The sequence below is a fragment of the Capra hircus genome, chromosome 28 (genome assembly GCF_001704415.2).
Source record: "Capra hircus breed San Clemente chromosome 28, ASM170441v1, whole genome shotgun sequence".
Taxonomy (NCBI): Eukaryota; Metazoa; Chordata; class Mammalia; order Artiodactyla; family Bovidae; genus Capra; species Capra hircus.
In genome coordinates, this window is record NC_030835.1 from 31,233,129 (window position 1) to 31,254,083 (window position 20,955).

A 20,955-nucleotide genomic window follows, 5' to 3' on the forward strand; every position below is an offset into this window, starting at 1 on the left:
CTAACAATTATGAAATGATTAACCAGTATTTGTTTTTGAACCTCCAGTGGTCTGACTGAACACTGTGATTCTTGGACAATCTTCATCCATCTTTTGGGTTTGTGCAGTCTCTGCAGTTGTGTGTTTGAGTGTGTGCATGCACACACATTCTAACTCCACCTGCACTTGCAAAAGACTTACCACCAAAATCTGACACTCTGCCACTGAAAAGGCCCTGCTGACTGAGTCACGCACAGCCCGGCCGAGAGGCAAGGAGCTCTGGGTCCCTTCTCCCTCTGGTGAGGATGCCAGCTTCCCCGTCTCACTCCTAAGCCCTGCAGCGAACATCTGGGAAGCATAATGTTTTGGAGCTCTTGTTTGTGATACTTCCTGCGGTGTTCCTGGCACATCTGAACACACTGAATTTTTAACTCAGATCTGAGAACTTGTTTTTGTTGAATAATTGCCTTTTCCCCCTCTGGTGGGCTTGTGAGTGATACCCTGGAATGAAGGAATTCCTTATACATTTTTTAATGGCATATTACATATGCCCTTTGCTTAATCTCAGCCCTGCTCTCCGACATTCTCCCCTAACAAAAACATATTTATCCGAGTTTCCTTCACAGCTGATCAACAACTTTGAAAGAAAACAAAAGATCATAATATATCAAAAGATCATAATATATCAGATTGTATCTATTTCATAGCAATATGTTTACAATATTAGAAATTGAAGCAAATCATCATTAAGAAATTGTCCTTATGTAAACAGAATGGGAGAGGAGAGAAGATGGTTCTCTTTTGCTGAGAGAATCGACGGGAAGGGTAAGGAGGGCATGACTCTACAAACCTCAAAGGTGGTCGTCATTGTGGGCTTATATGACACGTGGTTGGCCCTTCTCAGCTCCTTGATCGTTTCAGCGGGCATGGATTTAGAAAACCCCAGGCCACTCCAGGTGTTTGTGGGTGTTCTGACCTCCGTCACCACTGGTTTCTTTAGCATAGCTTTGGAAAAGAGAACATAAAACAAATGCTTGCTACTTTTAATCCATTTCTTAAATACAACATTGATGAGTATTTTTTCATATATATATGTAAAGAAGTTACCACTGAATATCATTTAACACAAAATACCTTAAAATGTCTTCATGAAACATTTTATACAAAGTGACAGTAAATTTTAAAATGATACATTATTTCTTAATTGATCTAATGCTAATCTATTCAACCTCAACAAAGTTTATGCAACTTAAACCTAAACATTCTCAGTTTCCTTTTATGAAAGTCCAGTTTCTCAGTTCAACATCAGTACTGAAAAACTTTTTATGTGTCTACTGAAAAAAATCAAAGTATAGATCATAATGTATCACATACCTTTGGTTGCTAATAGCTTCTTCTGTTCATAGTCAAATGCCTAAAAAAGACAGAAAATATCTTTATTGTCAGTTTATCCAAATGTCACACCAATACTCCACAAAAAGATTACACGACTACAGCCCATGAACCTGCCTGAGACAAATGCTAAGCTGTGCACCATAATGTGACAGTAATCCATGCAAGTCTGATGAACTTAGACATGTTTTCAAAACCAATTCATTATAATAACATACTACTTCTGACTTTAAGTCATGACAGTGACAAGAGTCAGAAATCTTCCTTCAAAGGGAAAAAAATTCCTTTTTATTATGAATATTTAACATACCAGGATCAATATATGCTAACATATAGTGAATAAGTTAATAAGAGTTATGCTAAATTTCAAAACAATGCATTCTCCAAATACTTTCAGGTTATCTATCATTGGCCTCCTTTGTTTCTCAAAATCCCCTCTTCATTTGGGTAAAATGGTATGATGTCACAACAACCTATGAAATTATGTAACTTAATTGGCATCATCTATGCTTTTAAAATCCTGAAAGATGATGCTGTGAAAGTGCTGCACTCAATATGCCAGCAAATTTGGAAAACTCAGCAGTGGCCACAGGACTGGAAAAGGTCAGTTTTCATTCCAATCCCAAAGAAAGGCAATGCCAAAGAATGCTCAAACAATTGCACTCATCTCGCACGCTAGTAAAGTTATGCTCAAAATTCTCCAAGCCAGGCTTCAGCAATACGTGAACCATGAACTTCCAGATGTTCAAGCTGGTTTTAGAAAAGGCAGAGGAACCAGAGATCAAATTGTCAACATCCCCTGGATCATGGAAAAAGCAAGAGAGTTCCAGAAAAACATCTACTTCTGCTTTATTGACTATGCCAAAGCCTTTCACTGTGTGGATCACAATAAACTGTGGAAAATTCTGAAAGAGATGGGAATACCAGACCACTGAGAAACCTGTATGCAGGTCAGGAAGCAACAGTTAGAACTGGACATGGAACAACAGACTGGTTCCAAATAGGAAAAGGAGTACGTCAAGGTTGTATACTGTCACCCTGCTTATTTAACTTATAAGCAGAGTACATCATGAGAAACGCTGGGCTGGAAGAAGCACAAGCTGGAATCAAGATTGCTGGGAAAAATATCAATAACCTCAGATATGCAGATGACACCACCCTTATGGCAGAAACTGAAGAGGAGCTAAAGAGCCTCTTTAGTGGCTCTAAACTAAAGAGCCTGCAGATGGTGACTGCAGCCATGAAATTAAAAGACGCTTACTCCTTGGAAGGAAAGTTATGACCAACCTAGATAGCATAATCAAAAGCAGAGACATTACTTTGCCAACAAAGGTCTGTCTAGTCAAGGCTATGGTTTTTCCAGTTGTCATGTATGGATGTGAGAGTTGAACTGTGAAGAAAGCTGAGTGCTGAAGAATTGATGCTTTTGAACTGTGGTGTTCGAGAAGACTCTTGAGAGTCCCTTGGACTGCAAGGAGATCCAACCAGTCCGTTCTGAAGGAGATCAGCCCTGGGATTTCTTTGGAAGGAATGATGCTAAAGCTGAGACTCCAGTACTTTGGCCACCTCATGTGAAGAGTTGACTCATTGGAAAAGGCTCGGATGCTGGGAGGGATTGGGGGCAGGAGGAGAAGGGGACGACAGAGGATAAGATGGCTGGATGGCATCACCGACTCGATGGACGTGAGTCTGAGTGAACTCCGGGAGTTGGTCATGGACAGGGAGGCCTGGAGTGCTGCGATTCATGGGGTCGCAGAGAGTTGGACAGGACTGAGCGACTGAACTGAACTGATGCTTTTAAAGTGACATAAATGATAAGTGTCTAGCTTTAATAGTGATACAAGCAGAACATTAAAATTAAACTTAAATAAAAATATAAACCTAAGTTAAAAAATGAAGCTTATTTATCTTGTATTGCACAGGACTAGGATGGCACCATTTAATCTTCTCATCCACACTGAATAAGTGACTGTGGCACAGATGGGTCTATATAGAGACCGAGGTAAGTTTTGAAGAAGTCCAGATAGAGCTACATCTCAAATGCTGACTCTGGGCTCTCAGCTCTCGTGTTTCAGGAACTTAGGCTTGATTTTAAAATGTCTCATAAATAAAAACCTAAGAACAGAGATATATACATATATATGTTTATCTACTTTGCTATATAACTGAAACTAACACAATATTGTAAATCAACTATACTTCAGTAAGTTAGGGAAAAAAATGTCTCAAAGATAGGGCAAGAACCTGTTGACAAGAGCCCTCTGGCCCTTCCTCCTGGAGGACTATACCATCTGAAACAGGATACTTCTAAAAGCAAAAAGTACTACAAATGATTGGGTCAAAATGATGAAAGTAAACTGGCTGACTCTGACCAACCAGAAGGAACATGGCAGTAAACGGGGAGGGTCAGATTTTTAGATAACACAGTTTGATAATGTTTTTGAAATCCTAGGTCTAAAATGGCTCTGCGAGTTAAAAATCAGCTTCTAATGACTAATGTCTAAGGCAAGATGTGGGGAGATTCTAAAGTTACTTGGTCAATAAATATTTATTGAGTGCCTTCTTGTTCAATACATATTTACTGAGTGCCTTCTGGTTATAGACACTGTGCTACACTTTGTGGGAGAATAAAACAACGAATCAAAAGTAATCTACAGCCTCAAATCACATGGAGGCTTAGCAGGGATGACTAAGAGAAATGACCACAAAATAAATTAGAAAGTGCGATACATGTGAAAAAAGAGCTGGAGATTCAGAAGTCCAAGAAAGGTCAGGAGACAAAGGTCATCTTTAGCTCCAGAAATCACAGAAGTCTTCAATCTCTCTCCCTATCAAAGCTCAGTAACTCTTATCATTGATTTCTTAGTGATTTTGAAAGTCAGCTCTTCACTAATGAAATAAGTAACATCTATTTAAATTGAAACTCTATGACCAGGAATACTCTCATCCATCTTAAAAGAAAGGAACATGAAATGGTTCAGTACAGATATAAACTTGATGGGACTCACAAGATGGATGAAACTCACAAAGGGACCATAAGGTAATCTGATACTTTTTAAATGAGAGAACTTTAATGTATAATAACTGAAAATATATCCACCGGAGAAAATGTAATAAATGTTTGTTTTTAACTTTGCACCTTGTAAAGGCCATGGCTTTTGTAAAAACATTCATCTAAAAACATGAAAATGTCCAAATGCAAAGGATTAGTGTAAGCAGACAAGCAGGGTTGTGCTCTAGTTTTCACTGGAATTACAGAAGGATAATTTAGTTTCGTGAATTAATTTCTTCGACATATTTGTGACAGCTTCTTTATTTCTAAGATTTTGTGGAGTTTTTTTCTTTTTTGGAGGTGGGGAGATGGGGATGATATATCTTACTATGAAGTAGGTAAGTCTACCCATTAATTCAGACACTGAAGCCAAATGTTTATAGACATCTCTAAAAGCACAGAATCCTTATCTTTCATATTGTGATCAATATAAAAATCAGATTGTCAGAAATCTGATTCCATGATCAATAATCACAGTCATTCCATGATCAACAGAATCTGATTGATTCCATGATCAATAGTCTTTTTTTATTTTTTATTTTTGGTAATTGGACCAATAGTTTGAAAATGAATACAGAGAAAATCTGTGCTAAGGAAACTGTTTAAAATAATCATAAAAATCTGTGAACCAACATAATCATCAATAATATTTAGTATCTCCTTTCAAAAAACTAAAGCCTCACATTAGTTATTTTTATAACTAAGGAGCACCAAACAAATTCATCTTCCCCATTTCACAGATAGAAGGATATTATATCTATTTATCTAAGACTATGTCATGAGGTAGTAAATGCTCAGAAATAGTAGCTTGCATATTTATCTAAATTATTTAAGTAACAGATGAAAAATGTCATTTGCATAAGACACAGTGACATAAAGCATGGTAGATCACTTTTAATATTTTAAAGAATTTTCCTCACTTAAACTAAATCCTGCATTTCATTTTTAATGTCTATAGCAAAACCAATTCCTAACTGCTGCTGCTGCTGCTGCTAAGTCGCTTCAGCCGTGTCCGACTCTGTGAGACCCCATAGACGGCAGCCCACCAAGGCTCCCCCGTCCCTGGATTCTCCAGGCAAGAACACTGCAGTGGGTTGCCATTTCCTTCTCCAATGCATGAAAGTGAAAAGTGAAAGTGAAGTCGCTCAGTCGTGTCCAACTCATAGGGACCCCATGGACTGTAGCCCACCAGGCTCCTCCATCCATGGGATTTTCCAGGCAAGAGTACTGGAGCGGGGTGCCATTGCCTTCTCTGAATTCGTAACTACTGCATATATATTTAAACTTAATTTTGAGTAGGCATCACCGAATCAATGGACATGAGTTTGCATCAACTCCAGGAGTTGATGATGGACAGGGAGGCATGGCGTGCTACAGTCCATGGGGTTGCAAAGAGTCGGACACAACTGAGCAACTGAACTGAACTGAACTGAACTGAGCATGCAGAAGGAAGACGGAATTTCTGCTCTACTGCTAAAGGCTCACTGAATTCACCATTTCCCTCAATCTAGACAGCTTATATTTGGATGACTCTCCCATTTTTTTTTTTTTTTACTCATTACCTGCATGTTGATGTATGATGGCCGTGGGGCAAGGCGGGCCCTTTCATTGTTCTGTTGGGCGGCCCTCTCGGCAGCACGCTCACTCCCCGGAGCCTTCTTGTCAGCCAGTGGGCTTTCTGCAGCACTCAGTTCAGGATCTGAGAGCAACCTGTCAGTGCTGCTGTGAAAGAAAGCGTTTGGAATTGCACACGCCACTGTTACATCCACATGGGCCACACCTCTGCTGGGGGCCACGTTTACTGTTTAGGCTTACCATGTCCACCATTTACCGGTGCTATCTCATGCAATCCTCACAGCACTGCTGTGAGGTAGGCAGTATTACTGTCCCCATTTTTCACATGGGGGAAGTACCTTATCCAAAGTCCCGCCTCTGGTAAATGGTAGAGATGGGATATGAACGCAGATTTGCTGACTCTCAACATGGTGTTGAAACTATTTCAAGATATATATTCACACACAGTAAATATGTATATATGACATTCTGTATATGGTACATATGGAATAGACATGCAGACAAGATTTCTAATTTATAGATATCAAGGAGCTATCTCTGACCCATGTTTACCTAATCTGAACACACTGAGTCAGTCTGAAAGCATGCAGATAACCCATTTCATCTGTGCGCAATACACATGACGTTGCTACAAATCTGCTGTGATAGAGGCAGCAGATAAATAAATATAGTTTAGTATCTGTTCAGGGTGCAGGGAAAGAACACCTCATGAAAGTGCTTCTTGAAACGAGGGAGAGTTAAATGAATTGTAAGAATTTAGAGTGCCCCAAACATGCACCTCAAGTTTAACTCCAACTGAAGGTTAAGCTCAAGTAAAACAGAAATAACAAACAGTATTAGTCAAAGAGCTGATTTGTTCACACATTCTTTTTTGTATCATTCACTATTTAGTTGTGCCAGAGGAATTCAGGGGAATTTAGAAAGGGCTGTTGGAACACAACAGGAAGAGCGAAGAGCTTTGTTTGTTCGACAAAAGTTCAGAGGCCTCACAAGGGCTTGTGACCTGGAATTGAAAGGGCGTCTGCAGGTCCACCATTGAACAGCAGCAACTCAGAGGGAACAGCGTAAGAGAAGGCAAGGAAGTATGCAGTGCACATCACTGCTGGTTTTAAAGCCAGAATTACTTCTCTAATCTTATTCCTCTAAGAAAGAAAGTGAAGTTGCTCAGTTATGTCCAACTCTTTGCAATCCCTTGGACTGTAGCCTACCAGGGTCCTCTGTCTATGGGATTTTCCAGGCAAGAATACTGGAGTGAGTTGCCATTTCCTTCTCCAGGGGATCTTCCCAACCCAGAGATCAAACCCCGGTCTCCCACATTACGGGCAGATGCTTTACCATCTGAGCCACCAGGGAAGCCCCCTATAACAAATAATGTTCATTTGGCATATTAGTACCATGTCAAGAAAAACACAGATAAAAGCAGATTTGGGAAAAATGGGAAAAATTATAATTTAACCAAAGACTTTATAAAAGTAGAACAGATTTTTCTTTTCATAAAAGCAAAACAGATTTTGCTAAGGAATGGAGGAAGTAAGAATAGAATTATTATTTAACACATGTTAAGTCAACTATGCTTCAATAAAAAAATTTAATTAAAAAAATACATGTGTTACATTTGCCTAGAGACACTCTATTCTGTAAGGATATAAAAGACAGTAGAGGAAACTGGGTGGATGAAATGGATGGGAGCAAAACTTTTCAATGTGGAAACCTTCCACTGTTTTGCATTTTTAAAACATGAACAGACTGCCTATTTGAAAAAATAAAATAAATGGAAAAAGAAAGTAAAGATACCACATTTGTTATCCTTAACAGTGCTATGGCAAGGGAGAACTATATTTAATATTAAGTGAAAGAAGTGAGAAATCGTTCAGTCATGTCCAACTCTTTGCAACCCCATGCACTGTATAGTCTCCAGGCCAGAATACTGGGAGTGGGTAGCCTTTCCCTTCTCCAGGGGATCTTCCCAACCCGGGGATTGAAGCCAGGTCTCCCACATTGCAGGGGGATTCTTTACCAGCTGAGTCACAAGGGAAGCCCAGCAATACTGGAGTGGGTAGCCTATTCCTTCTCCAATGGATCTTCCCAACCCAGGAAGCAACCCAGGGTCTCCTGCATTGCAGCCGGATTCTTTACCAACTGAGCTATCAGGGAAACCCCTATTTATATTTATATTTAATATAATATAGGTATTATATTCACAGTTTTTTGTAATAAGTAAATTCATGATACTACCATGTATTCATTATCAGAGTGAACAATTAACTAACTTGGAACAGGGAACCATAGTTTAAGTTGGAAATTCAAAGCCAAATGAAGGAGAATTCACATTGAGAAAATTTCTTACAGCAAAATTCAAAGTTAAAATCACCATGCTGATTACTGAAGAGCAGAGAGAATGTTCAAGTTTCAGAGCAAAAAAGGTGGTTTAAAGGCTCCACATATAAACCCAACCAGCTAAAAGAAGGGCAGGAAAACAAAGATTTACAGAGATAACAGGCCCAAAATGGAGTCACTTGTGCTAAACCCAATATCAACAAACCAAAGCTTTCTAGCCTAACTGCAGTTTCAGCCTCTCCTTGTAATACAGTGTTAACAGTCTTATCTGGAATTTCCTGGCCAACACTTGTGAGGTAATCTGCCAGACAGACCCCTGCCTTCTCCCAAAGGAAGGTCAGTTCAGTTCAGTTGCTCAGTCATGTCTGATTCTTTGCAACCCCATGGACTGCTGCACGCCAGGCCTCTCTGTCCATCAACAACTCCTGGAGCTTGCTCAAACTCAGGTCTATCATGTCAGTGATGACAAGGGGATCCTCTGTCATCCCCTTCTCCTTCTGCCTTCCATCTTTCCTGGCATCAGGGTCTTTTCCAATGACTTAGTTCTTCACATCAGGTGGCCAAAGTACTGGAGTTTCAGCTTCTGCATCAGTCCTTCCAGTGAATATTCAGGACTTCTTTCCTTTAGGATGGACTGGTTGGAGACTCTCAAGAGTCTTCTCCAACACCACAGCTCAAAAGCATCAAATCCTCGGCCCTCAGCTTTCTTTACAGTCCAACTCTCACATCCATACATGACTACAGAAAAAACCATGGCTTTGACGAGATGGATCTGTCAGCAAAGTAGTGTCTCTCCTTTTTAATATGCTGTCTAGGTTGGTCATAACTTTCCTTCCAAGGAGTAAGTGTCTTTTAATCTCATGGCTGCAGGCACCATCTGCAGTGATTTTGGAGCCCCCCAAAATAAAGTCTCTCACTGTTTCCAATGTTTCCCCATCTATTTGCCATGATGTGATGGGACCAGATGCCATGATCTTATTTTTTGAATGTTGAGTTTTAAGCCAACGTTTTCACTCTCCTCTTTCACTTTCATCAAGAGGCTCTTTAGTTCCTCTTCACTTTATACTATAAGGGTGGTATCATCTGCCTATCTGAGGTTATTGATATTTCTCCTGGCAATCTTGACTCCAGCTTGTGCTTCATCCAGCCCAGCATTTCACATGATGTACTCTGCATATAAGGTAAATAAGCAAGGTGACAATATACGGCCTTGACATACTCCTTTCCCAATTTGGAACCAGTCTGTTGTTCCATGTCCAGTTCTAACTGTTGCTTCCTGACTTGCATACAGATTTCTCAGGAGGCCGGTCAGGTGGTATGGTATTCCCATCTCTTGAAGAATCTTCCACAGTTTGTTGTGATCCACACAATCCCATGGACAGAGGAGTCAGGCAGGCTGCAGTCCATGGGGTCGCAAGAGTCAGACACAACGACTACACCACCAGCACACAGTCAAAGGCTTTGGCACAGTCAATAAAGCAGAAATAGATGTTTTTCTGGGACTCTCTCGCTTTTTTGATGATCCAGCGGATGTTGGAAATTTGATCTCTGGTTCCTCTGCCTTTTCTAAATCCAGCTTGAACATCTGGAAGTACATGGTTCAAGTACTGTTGAAGCCTGGCTTGGAGAATTATGAACATTACTTTGCTAGTGTGTGATATGAGTGCAATTGTGCAATTGTTTGAGCATTCTTTGGCATTGCCTTTCTTTGGATTGGAATGAAAACTGACCTTTTTCAGTCCTGTGGCCACTGCTAAGTTTTCCAATTTGCTGGCATACTGAGTGCAGCACTTTCACAGCATCACTTTTAGGATTTGAAATAGCTCAGCTGGAATTCCAGCACCTCCACTAGCTTTGTTTGTAGTGATGATTCCTAAGGCCCACTTGACTTCGCAGAAAGGTGACCTTGCCTAAAATAATCCTTTCTTTTGTGGAAGACTTCCTTGTCCCTCCTTTTGGCTGCTTTAAAAATGTTTTCTACAGCATTTTGGAGCTTCTTTCTATTTACTAGATGGGATGCTGCTGATTCATGAATTGTTGAATAAAGCAAATTTGATCTTTAAACTGAGTTTAATTTTAGTTTTCTTTTTCTTTTTTTAACAGATTTGATGGCAGCAATAAGACTGAAGGAGACTTCCAGTAACTCTGGGCATGAGACATGGGTGTGGCACCTGCAAACCCTTTCAGTTCTCTGTCTCTGTTTCTGAGGTCTGTGGGTAAGTTCCATTCAGTTCTGAGCTCTGCTCTCTTTGCACTGAGCTCCCAATCTAATGGGCTTCCCAGTACAGGGCAGGTCAGCTGAATCTGGCAGATGGCTCTGCCTGGAGCTCAAGCCCCTACCCTTTACTTCAGACCATGACAGTCAATTAATTGGTGGAAACCCCCAGGCCTTGATTCTGTTCGAAGATCCATGTGGGAACCACGTACGTGGAGCCCCTAGTCCTCAGTCCCCTTTGTTGAGGTCTGCTGGTTCAGTTCTTTCCCCAGTTCTTTCCCCATGGCAGGAATTGTTGGGTTGCACACAGGGCCTTTAAACGGCTGGGACACAGAAGAATCTTTTGGTTACTGCTGATTTAAGGTGTACATGTTTGTTCGTCTTGTTTTGTACAAGCTACTGCTATTAGGAATCTCTGTGGCCAAAAATTTGCAAAAATTAGTGGGCAAGGGTGAAGCCTTTAAAAGTGGATGAAGTACTCTCCACCTAACTCAAGGACTCCCGAGTTCAAATAAGCTGGTCACATAAGCTGTCTAGGTTAGCTTGACACTAGCTCATCCACCAGCCTCAAGAAGACTTCCATGCAACAAGGCTCACTGTAAAATACCACACAATCCCTAGGCCCACGGCACATATTAATGTGGCTCCCCCAAACCCAAAAAAGGCTTAGCTGAAACAAATGGGATCCTTAATACTCAAAGAGTTAAGCACTCTACCTTCTGGTACACTTGCTGATTTTACATCTAAGAACTATGGCCCTGGAAGCTGTAACTATCTATAAAAATGTCAGTGTTACTAAAGACAGCCTATAATTAGAATGGCCATTATGAGGAATGTTCCAATTATATAAGCTCATTTAAGAACCGCACTTAAAAGCAAGAGCTTTCCTGCCCCACTCCCACAAAAAAAAAAGAGCGGGGGGAGGATACCTATTTTAATTGACATGCAGAATGCTCCAAAAGGCTTCAATTCCAAAATAGCTTCACTGAAAGATTCATTGCAAAAAGGCTAATGAAAAATTAAAGACGCAAGAGGTTCCTAAAACAAGAGATAGTATGACTGGCTATGTGCTACTGCTGTCCTTTTCTTTTTTTGGCCATGTCATGCTGCTTGTGGGATTTTAGTTCCCCAACAAGGGATGGAACCCAGGCCCTCACCAGTGAGAGCGCAGAGTCCTAACCACTGGACCACCAGGAACCCCCCCATCCTCTCTGAGTACTCATTCTAGTAATCCTGTCTGAACTGTCTTTCCACTCTGAAGAGACTGCAAGACCGCAACAAAAGTCCACCATGTTAGTGGTCGTGGGGCTTCTAGTCATGAAGCCTTTCTGTGTCCCTGGTTTCTTCTATGTAGGGAACAAGCTCTGGCCTGTATGATCTTCCCTGAGTTCCAAAGGGCAGATTTGAACAGTTGCTAATCAAAGGAAGGGGATTCAGAGACAAGGGAGGAGCAGCCAAGAAACAGTGGTGCGGCCTTGGGGCAGGGTCCCGGCTCCACCTCAGTCACATACACTTAACATCTTTGCGTTCTTTTAGGGGTCACACAGAGTCGGACACGACTGAAGTGACGCAGCAGCAGCAGCAGGGAACTAAAACCCTCAACAAATGGGAGACAAACTAGCTGATGAAGCAGCTGTCATCCCAGAGGGAAGCTCATGGTTTGATAGCCTTGAGAACCAGAGAAGCTGGGTAGGTTAGGAAGCTCCTCAGGTGAGGAGACCGCCTGAGGAATGGAGGCCTGCACATGCCCTAATCCTTATCAGCAACCTGCCCTAGAACTATTACTGTAAAACTCACTAAACCCTCCATGTTGGGACAGATTTCCAGGGCACAAGCCTGAAGTGTCCTCTTTTGCTCTACAAAGTAATAAAGCTATTCTTTTCTATTTCACCCCAGCATCACTCTGAGATTCAATTCAGCGCTGGTGCACAGAGGCCGAGTTTTCAGCATCAGCAGACATCCTCATAAGAGGGTCTCAGTACCGGCCTTTCCCAAAATGGATGCGATTCTGAGGGATTTTCTTGTAAACTGCTACATTACTCCCTTAAACAGCTAAGGGAAATTAAATAGAAATGAATGAAAAACTTTGCGAAATTCTGACAGACACTGGAGCTAACCATCTATTTTAAACCCTCCTTGGAGCCTACAGATGAGATTCTCAAAAAACTGGCAGAAGTCAGCTAAGGGTGAGAATTCTTACCAGAGCCAGCATTCCTGGATCTCTGTGTATAGTACCCAATAAAGAAAGGGAAATAAAATAATTTTTGCACTCTCATTTCAAATAGCTTTTAAGTCCAAGGGGTTGTTCAACACTGCCAGAAATATTTACTGTTTGTCTATACGGAAAACTGACAAGAGAGTTAAAAGCTTTTTTGGTTTTTTTTTTTTTAAGCAAGAGAAGATTCTACAATGGACACCACCAGATGGTCGACACAGAAATCAGACTGATTATATTCTTTGCAGCCAAAGATGGAGAAGCACTATACAGTCAGCAAAAACAAGACCGGAAGCTGACTGTGGCTCAGATCATGAACTCCTTATTGCCAAATTCAGACTGAAATTGAAGAAAGTGGAGAAAACCACTAGACCATTCAGGTATGACCTAAATCAAATCCCTTATGACTATACAGTAGAAGTGAGAAACAGATGTAAGGGACTACATCTGATAGACAGAGTGCCTGATAAACTATGGACGGAGGTTTATGACACTGTACAGGAGATAGGAATCAAGACCATCCAAAAGAAAAAGAAATGCAAAAAAGCAAAATGGCTATCTGGGGAGGCCTTACAAATAGCTGTGAAAAGAAGGGAAGTGAAAAGCAGAGGAGGAAGGAAAGATATACCCATTTGAATGCAGAGTTACAAAGAATAGCAAGGAGAGATGGGAAAGCTTTCCTCAGTAATCAGTGCAAAGAAATAGAGGAAAACAATACAATGGGAAAGACTAGAGATCTCTTCAAGAAAATTAGAGATATCAAGGGAACATTTCATGCAAAGATGGGCACAATAAAGGACGGAAATGGTATGGACCTAACAGAAGCAGAAGATATTAAGAAGAGGTAGCAAGAATACACAGAAGAACTGTACAAAAAAGATAATCATGATGGTGTGTGCTCACTCACCTAGAGCTAGACATCCTGGAATGTGAAGACAAGTGGGCCTTAGAAAGCATCACCACGAACAAAGCTAGTGGAGGTGATGGAATTCCAGTTGAGCTATTTCAAATCCTGAAAGATGATGCTGTGAAAATGCTGTACTCAATATGCCAGCAAATCTGGAAAACTCAGCAGTGGCCACAGGACTGGAAAAGGTCAGTTTTCATTCCAATTCCAAAGAAAGGCAATGCCAAAGAATGTTCAAACTACCACATAGTTGCACTCATCTCACATGCTAGAAAAGTAATGCTCAAAATTCTCCAAGCCAGGCTTCAGCATTACATGAACCGTGAACTTCCAGATGTTCAAGCTGGTTTTAGAAAAGGCAGAGGAACCAGAGATCAAATTGCCAACATCTGCTGGATCATCAAAAGGGCAAGAGAGTTCCAGAAAAACATCTACTTCTGCTTTATTGACTATGCCAAAGCCTTTGACTGTGTGGATCACAATAAACTGTGGAAAATTCTGAAAGAGATGGGAATACCAGACCACCTGACCTGCCTCTTCAGAAACCTGTATGCAGGTCAGGAAGCCACAGTTAGAACTGGACATGAAATAACAGACTGGTTCCAAATAGGAAAAGGAGTACATCAAGGCTGTATATTGTCACCCTGCTTATTTAACTTATATGCAGAGTACATCATGAGAAATGCTGGGCTCGAAGAAGCACAAGCTGGAATCAAGACTGCCAGAAGAAATCTCAATAACCTCAGATATGCAGATGACACCACCCTTAAGGCAGAAACTGAAGAAGAACTAAAGAGCCTCTTGATCAAAGTAAAAGAGGAGAGTGAAAAAGTTGGCTTAAAGCTCAACATTCAGAAAACTAAGATCATGGCATCTGGTCCCATCACTTCATGGCAAATACATGGGGAAAGAGTATAAACAGTGGCTGACTTTATTTTTCTGGGCTCCAAAATCACTGCAGATGGTGATTGCGGCCATGAATTAAAAAGACGCTTACTCCTTGGAAGGAAAGTTATGACCAACCTAGATAGCATATTCAAAAGCAGAGACATTACTTTGTCAACAAAGGTCCGTCTAGTCAAGGCTATGGTTTTTCCAATGGTCATGTATCGATGTGAGACTTGGACTATAAAAAAGCTGAGCACCGAAGAATTGATGCTTTTGAAGTGTTGTGTTGGAGAAGACTCTTGAGAGTCCCTTGGACTGCAAGGAAATCCAACCAGTCCATCCTAAAGGAGATCAGTCCTGGGTGTTCATTGGTAAGACTGATGTTGAAGCTGAAACTCCAATACTTTGGCCACCTGATGTGAAGAGCTGATTCATCTGAAAAGACCCTGAAGCTGGGAAAGATTGAGGGCAGGATGAGAAGGGGATGACAGAGGATGAGATGGTTGGATGGCATCACTGACTCAATGGACATGGGTTTGGGTGGACTCCAGTAGTTGGTGATGGACAGGGCGGCCTGGCGTGCTGCAGTTTTTGGGGTCGCAAAGAGTCGGACACGACTGAGTGACTGAACTAAAGTGTATCTGTAATCAGAAGTTGGTCAAAATTTGGAAGCTGATATTCAAAAGCTGATGGGAGTTTTTTTTAACACCTTTTCCCTTAAGAAAATGAAACTACCTATGCACCCAGAGGGAAAGAAAAATGCTCTAAAGCGCTTGTGAAAGGATGCACTAAAATATTCAAAGGCAAACAGCTCTAAATCCAGAACACAGAAATCTTTTGATTTCCATCTTAGTTAGTAATCTTCTCCCTGATATTTTTTTTTAAAGGAAATTAAGGATAATGTACTTGGATGGGTGGCTCAAACTATAATGTCACTTAGGCTGCAATCCAATTTGGGGGAAAATTAAGAACAACTCTTTTTCCTTATCCTAGAAATCTCTGCAAATTAGGAACTTACTACTAACATCTATTCCTTTTATCAGTCCTAAAACCTCCCCTATTTATCTCATTAGTATTGTAGAAATTCTGGCCTTAAGAAGCCAAAGTCCTTGGAGGAAATTTTATTCTTTCCCTGTACCTTTGAGATGCAAATGTCGCATTAAAAACTTCTGGGATCATTTCATTCTTTTTAATGCTGAGTAATATTGTATATGGATATTGTATATGTGTATTACATCTTATCTGTCTATGGGCTTTAGTTTGCTTCCATATCTTGGCTTGTAAACAGTGCTGCAGTGAACACTGGGGTACATGTATCCTCTGAGATCATGTTTTTCTCTGGACACATGCCCAGGAGTGGGATTGCAGGGTCACATGGTAGCTGTATTTTTAGTTTTTTAAGGAACCTCCATACTGTTCTCCATAGTGGCTGTACCAGTTCACACTCCCTCCTACACTGTAGGAGGAGGGGTCCCTTCTCTCCACCCCCTCTCCAGCATTTGTTGTTTGTGGATTTTTTGATGATAGCCATTCTGACCTGTGAGGTGACATCTCACTCTAGTTTTGATTTGCATCTTTCTAATAACTAGCAATGCTGAGCATCTTTTCATGTGCCTGTTGGCCGTCTGGATGTCCTTTTTGGAGAAATGTCCATGCAGGTCTTTTGCCCATTTTCTGAGTGGGAGCAACATGGATTGACCTAGAGGGTGTCATACTGAGTAAAGCAGACAGACAAGGAGAAACATCACATGACACCCCTTATAGTTAGGGAGTTTGGGACTGACATGTACACACTGCTACATTCAAAATGGATAACCAACAAGGACCTACTGCACAGCACATGGGACTCTTAATGCACTGGCCTGGATGGGAGGGGGGTTTGGGGGAGAATGAATACATGTATATATATGGCTGAATCCCTTCACTGTTGACCTGAAAATACCACACACTGTTAATCGGCTATGCGTGCATACGTAGTCACTTCAGTCATGTCTGACTCTGTGACCCCATTGACTGTAGCCCACCTCTGTCCATGGGGTTCTCCAGGCAAGAATACTGGAGCGAGTTGCCGTGCCTTCCTTCTGGGGGTCTTCCTGGCCCAGGGATCGAACCTGCACCTCTTGTGTCTACCTGCGCTGGCAGGTGGGCTCTTTGCCACTAGCGCCACCTCGGAAGCCCATTAATCGGCTACACCCCAATATAAAATAAAAAGTTTAGAGTTTGAAAAAAAATAAAATTGATAACCCCCCAAAAAAGTTCTGGGAATTAATTCTCATCAAAAGATGAACAAAAGGAAAAGATCATCTGAAACATAGGTGGGCAAAAAAAATTTTAAGTGTCTTCCCCACCAATGCAGTAAAAAACTTCACCCCTTTGAGCAGACTTATTTCACCTACGAGAAAACAACTTAAATCCAACACTTTTTAATGACTAGTTAAATTCTGTATTATTGTGCTTGAGTCACAGCAGTAATTTAAAAGTGGAACCCCAAAGGTCTCTGTCAATTCATGTGCGGCTATGTATGTGTTGGGGGCTTCCCAGGTGGCTCAGTGGTAAAGCATCTGCCTACCAATGCAGGAGAAGTAGGTCTGATCTCTGAGTTGGGAAGATCCCCTGGAGAAAGAAATGGCAACCCACTCCAGTATTCTTGCCTGGGAAATCCCACGGACAGAGGAACCTGGTGGGCTATAAAAGAATAACAAAAGAGTTAGACATGACTTATCAACTAAACAACAACAATGTATGTGTTAGAGATGTACTGAATTTTCCACCTACAGATGGTACTGCCAAAATTAATTCATAAAAAAGCTCTATTAAAGTGGCTTTAAAAGATTAAGTGCTTACATAAATCAAGTAAATTGAATCCAGTAGTCCCCCTTAATCTGTGGTTTCAATTTCCATGGTTTTAGTTACCTACCATCAACCTCAGTCTGAAAATATTAGAAGAAAAATTTCAAAAATAAGTCATAAATTTCACAGTTTGCTGTTCTGAATAGTGTGATGAAACTTCTTGCCACGTCTCTCTACTCCATCCTGGGACTCCCCAACCATGAACAGTGACATGGCTCTCCGATCCAGAGTCATGATCCTTCTCCTGACGTACCATCAGAAAGTCAGTAATAGCCTAACAGTACAGCACGAGGCGTACATCACTCGCCTCGCTTCACTTCATCACAGGCATTCCATCATCTCACATCATCACAAGAAGAAGGGTTAGTATAGTACAATTAGATATTTAGAGACAGAGATAAAATGAGAGAGACCACATTCACATAACTCATATTGTTGCAAGTGTTCATTAGTTTTTGTTAATCTCTAACTGTACCTAATTTATAAATTAAATTCTATCAGAGTTATATATGTATAGAAAAAACAGAGAATATGTGGAATTCAGGACTATCCATGGTTTCAAGCATCCATTGCAAGTCTTGAAACATATCCCCTAAAGATAAAAGGGGATTACTGCAAATGTAAATGAGATAAAAGTTTTCCAGTACATTTTTTAAATAGTTTCTCTAAAATATTACTTGTAACCTAAAACCTTAAAGTTTTGCTAAATTAAATGATGGATAGTCACTAAATATCCAGGTCCTTTTCAAATCAGATAAAACACTAAGCTTTAGCATCCGATTTGCCATGGGATGCTGCTGATTCATGAACTGTTGAATAAAATCAATTTGATCTTTCAATTTACTTAGTTGAATTTTGTTTTATAATAAAGGTGAAGGTTACCAGACACTATTTCTTAATAAAATTTTTAAAAGTAAAAACAAAAGGTAATTATAAGAAGAAATTACAAAAAAAAACACAAATAAAAGAGCACTAACTATTCAGTTTAACATACATCCAACCCGCTATATACTTTCTTTCAAAGGGTCAAGGGCTTCAAGATTAAGACACATACTGTAAGTGTGAGTTTTTCGTGCCTTGCAACAGTTCTACTGTCTGCCTCTTGGCACAGGAAACTTTGGAGGGACCCATCATCTGTTTCAAGTCACTAGCATTTCCAGAATGGGAAGGACTTCGAGGCATGCCTACTTCAACAAAAGCATCATTACAACCTGTAGAGGAGAAGAAAAAAAAAAAAAAGTAAAAATCCAGGGGACTTCCCTGGGAGTCCAGTGGTTAAGACTTTGCCTTCCGATACAGGGGGTGAAGGGTTCAGTCCCTGGTCAAAAAGCTAAGATCTCACATGCCTCGCAGCCAAAAGACCAAAATATTAAACAGAGCAGTATTGTAAACAAATACAATAAAGACTTAAAAATGGTCCACATCAAAAAAAGAAAAAAAAAGCAAAATTTCACCTTACTATCAACAACCACCTGCAATAGAAGCTAATCAGATTCTGACTCTATGGAGACACAGCATAAGAGCTTTCAGCTACAGAGATGATACCTTAAATTAAGGCTATCTTAAAAATGCAAGATGAAATTTGAAAAGTAGACCCTCATATTTTTTAAAGATTGATAGAAATGTATGGCAAAAACCACCACAATATTATAAGTAATTAGCCTCCAATTAAAATTTTAAAAAAAAAAAGCAGGAACACAAATTCCAGGTTACTTTGAAAAAAAAAAAAAAGAAATACTCTACTTGGAAAAAAAATTACACAGCAAATTAATGCTTTCCTGCTGCACAATTACATTCACTTTAATGTAGGAAGTTCCAATGGAATGGGAAAGTGCTCTTTCACCATGTTCTTTGGAGCTTTGTTCAAGATACTGTCCTTCTGCATCCTTGAGGCAGGATGAGTCATAACTAGCTAGCAAAACCAACTCAAAAATCACTGCATAGACTTTTTACGATTCCTTTATCCAATCAACAGAGCAGGCTGAAGTTCAGAAGGAAAGATACCTTCCGTGGGGTTTGATTTGGGAGATGTCTGCTCAGATCCAGTTGTCTGCCGGGATGGATCACCGTGATTCGCACTCAGCACTTTTTCTCCAAGTGATGAAGTGGATATTGCACCATATTTTATACTTGCAGACTGAAATAACAGTAGAAAATAGCACAGAGATATGGTCACAATCCTAAAATTCATTTCAGGTAGAATGTTACCAGTGGCTTCTCGTTTACGAACAGCATAAATCACAAGCTTCTTGCTAAAGGGCATTACCTGTGTGTGTCCATTTAGAGCAGCAGAGATTTTTTTGCTGTCTGTCTGCATAGTGTTGATATGAACATCAACAGGCGTCAAGCCAGGAGGGGGAGACGGAGCTGTGTGCCCATAAGTGGGTACTCCAGACAACAAAATATTGGTTAACGTGGCTTGGGCAGTGGATGGAATCATAAGGTGTGGTATAGCAGAAAAACCTACAACAGCATTTCACGAAGACAGGTATTAGACACGAAGCAACTCACAATCAAGAAGCATTGTTTGGTGATTTTAAGTATCAACAAAATAGCCACTTTTGTTGCTGAAGAAAATTCAATTTTGATACCTCTGTTAATAGGTTTAACACATGACTATAAAAACAAAGGAGTATTAGAATGGAGCAACATTTTAGAGAGTATTTAATCTAAGCTCTTCATTGTACAGACAAGGAAACTATTAATAGCTAGACTTTGCAAGTGCATTAGACTACTAAGCAAATTTGTCAGACTAGAACCTGCATTTCCTAATTACCAGGTCAGTGACCCTCAGGTGTTTCTGCCATTGCTCTGTGTATATCACACTCTTTTTCCTGATCTGCTTGTCACATCTGAAGATTACGTATTACTTTTACGAAAAACTCACTGTTTAATTATGCTTCATTTTAACTGATTGACACTTTGGAGAATTTTTTGGCTGCAGTATGCTCTGAGCCATAATTTTTCCCTGAGGAAACGGAACCACTAGTAAATTTTACTTAGAAACCAATAATACCTAGGAATACACACCTTCGATTGTAGTTAAATACTACTGACCTGTGGCACTTGAAGTATTAGCAAGTGGAGGTGCCCACAACGTGGGGCTGGGGGTGCCAGAACTCGGACTTTGCAAAGGACTGACTGAGCTATTCAGAGCATTTAAAAGTGAGTTTGGGGTTGTTGAAGTGTTGAGAGATAAGGTGGTGGGTCCCAAAAGACCTGAAAAGATGAATGTAAAGTCAACACACATAAATTCAAGATTGTAATATACAGATGGCATCGATATTGCCGTTAGGGATGCACATTCATAGAATCTGATGTTTTGCAGTCATAAGGTATGAGTGACAGATTACCTTCTTTCAAATATCCACATGAAATACCGCATGATACACAGCTCCAACACTGGACCCTGTCTGTCCACAAACAGATCCAGAAATGGAAGGACAAGGGAGCTCAGACCAGGACAGACCTCAGGGCCTGGAGACCACCGGCTGCTTTGGAATCATTTCAGTGAGCCAGCATGAACGAAACTGTGCTCAAGTGGA

The 20,955-nt window shown here is 40.5% G+C and overlaps 1 protein-coding gene across 4 annotated transcripts in view; it reads right to left on the reverse strand.

The window, feature by feature from the left end:
* The window catches only part of BICC1 (BicC family RNA binding protein 1), a 349,743-nt gene that overhangs the window by 29,302 nt on the left and 299,486 nt on the right, over positions 1-20,955 (reverse strand). For 3 of the 4 annotated variants that reach the window (XM_018042241.1, XM_018042244.1, XM_018042243.1), the window contains exons 11-17: positions 20,468-20,629; positions 19,677-19,873; positions 19,415-19,547; positions 18,465-18,621; positions 5,986-6,145; positions 1,354-1,393; positions 830-984 (exon numbers count right to left, since the gene is read on the reverse strand). In XM_018042241.1, coding sequence (XP_017897730.1) covers positions 830-984; positions 1,354-1,393; positions 5,986-6,145; positions 18,465-18,621; positions 19,415-19,547; positions 19,677-19,873; positions 20,468-20,629 — 1,004 coding nt within the window. The remainder of the gene's footprint in view (positions 1-829; positions 985-1,353; positions 1,394-5,985; positions 6,146-18,464; positions 18,622-19,414; positions 19,548-19,676; positions 19,874-20,467; positions 20,630-20,955) is intronic. The other variant, XM_018042242.1, reaches the window with a different exon arrangement.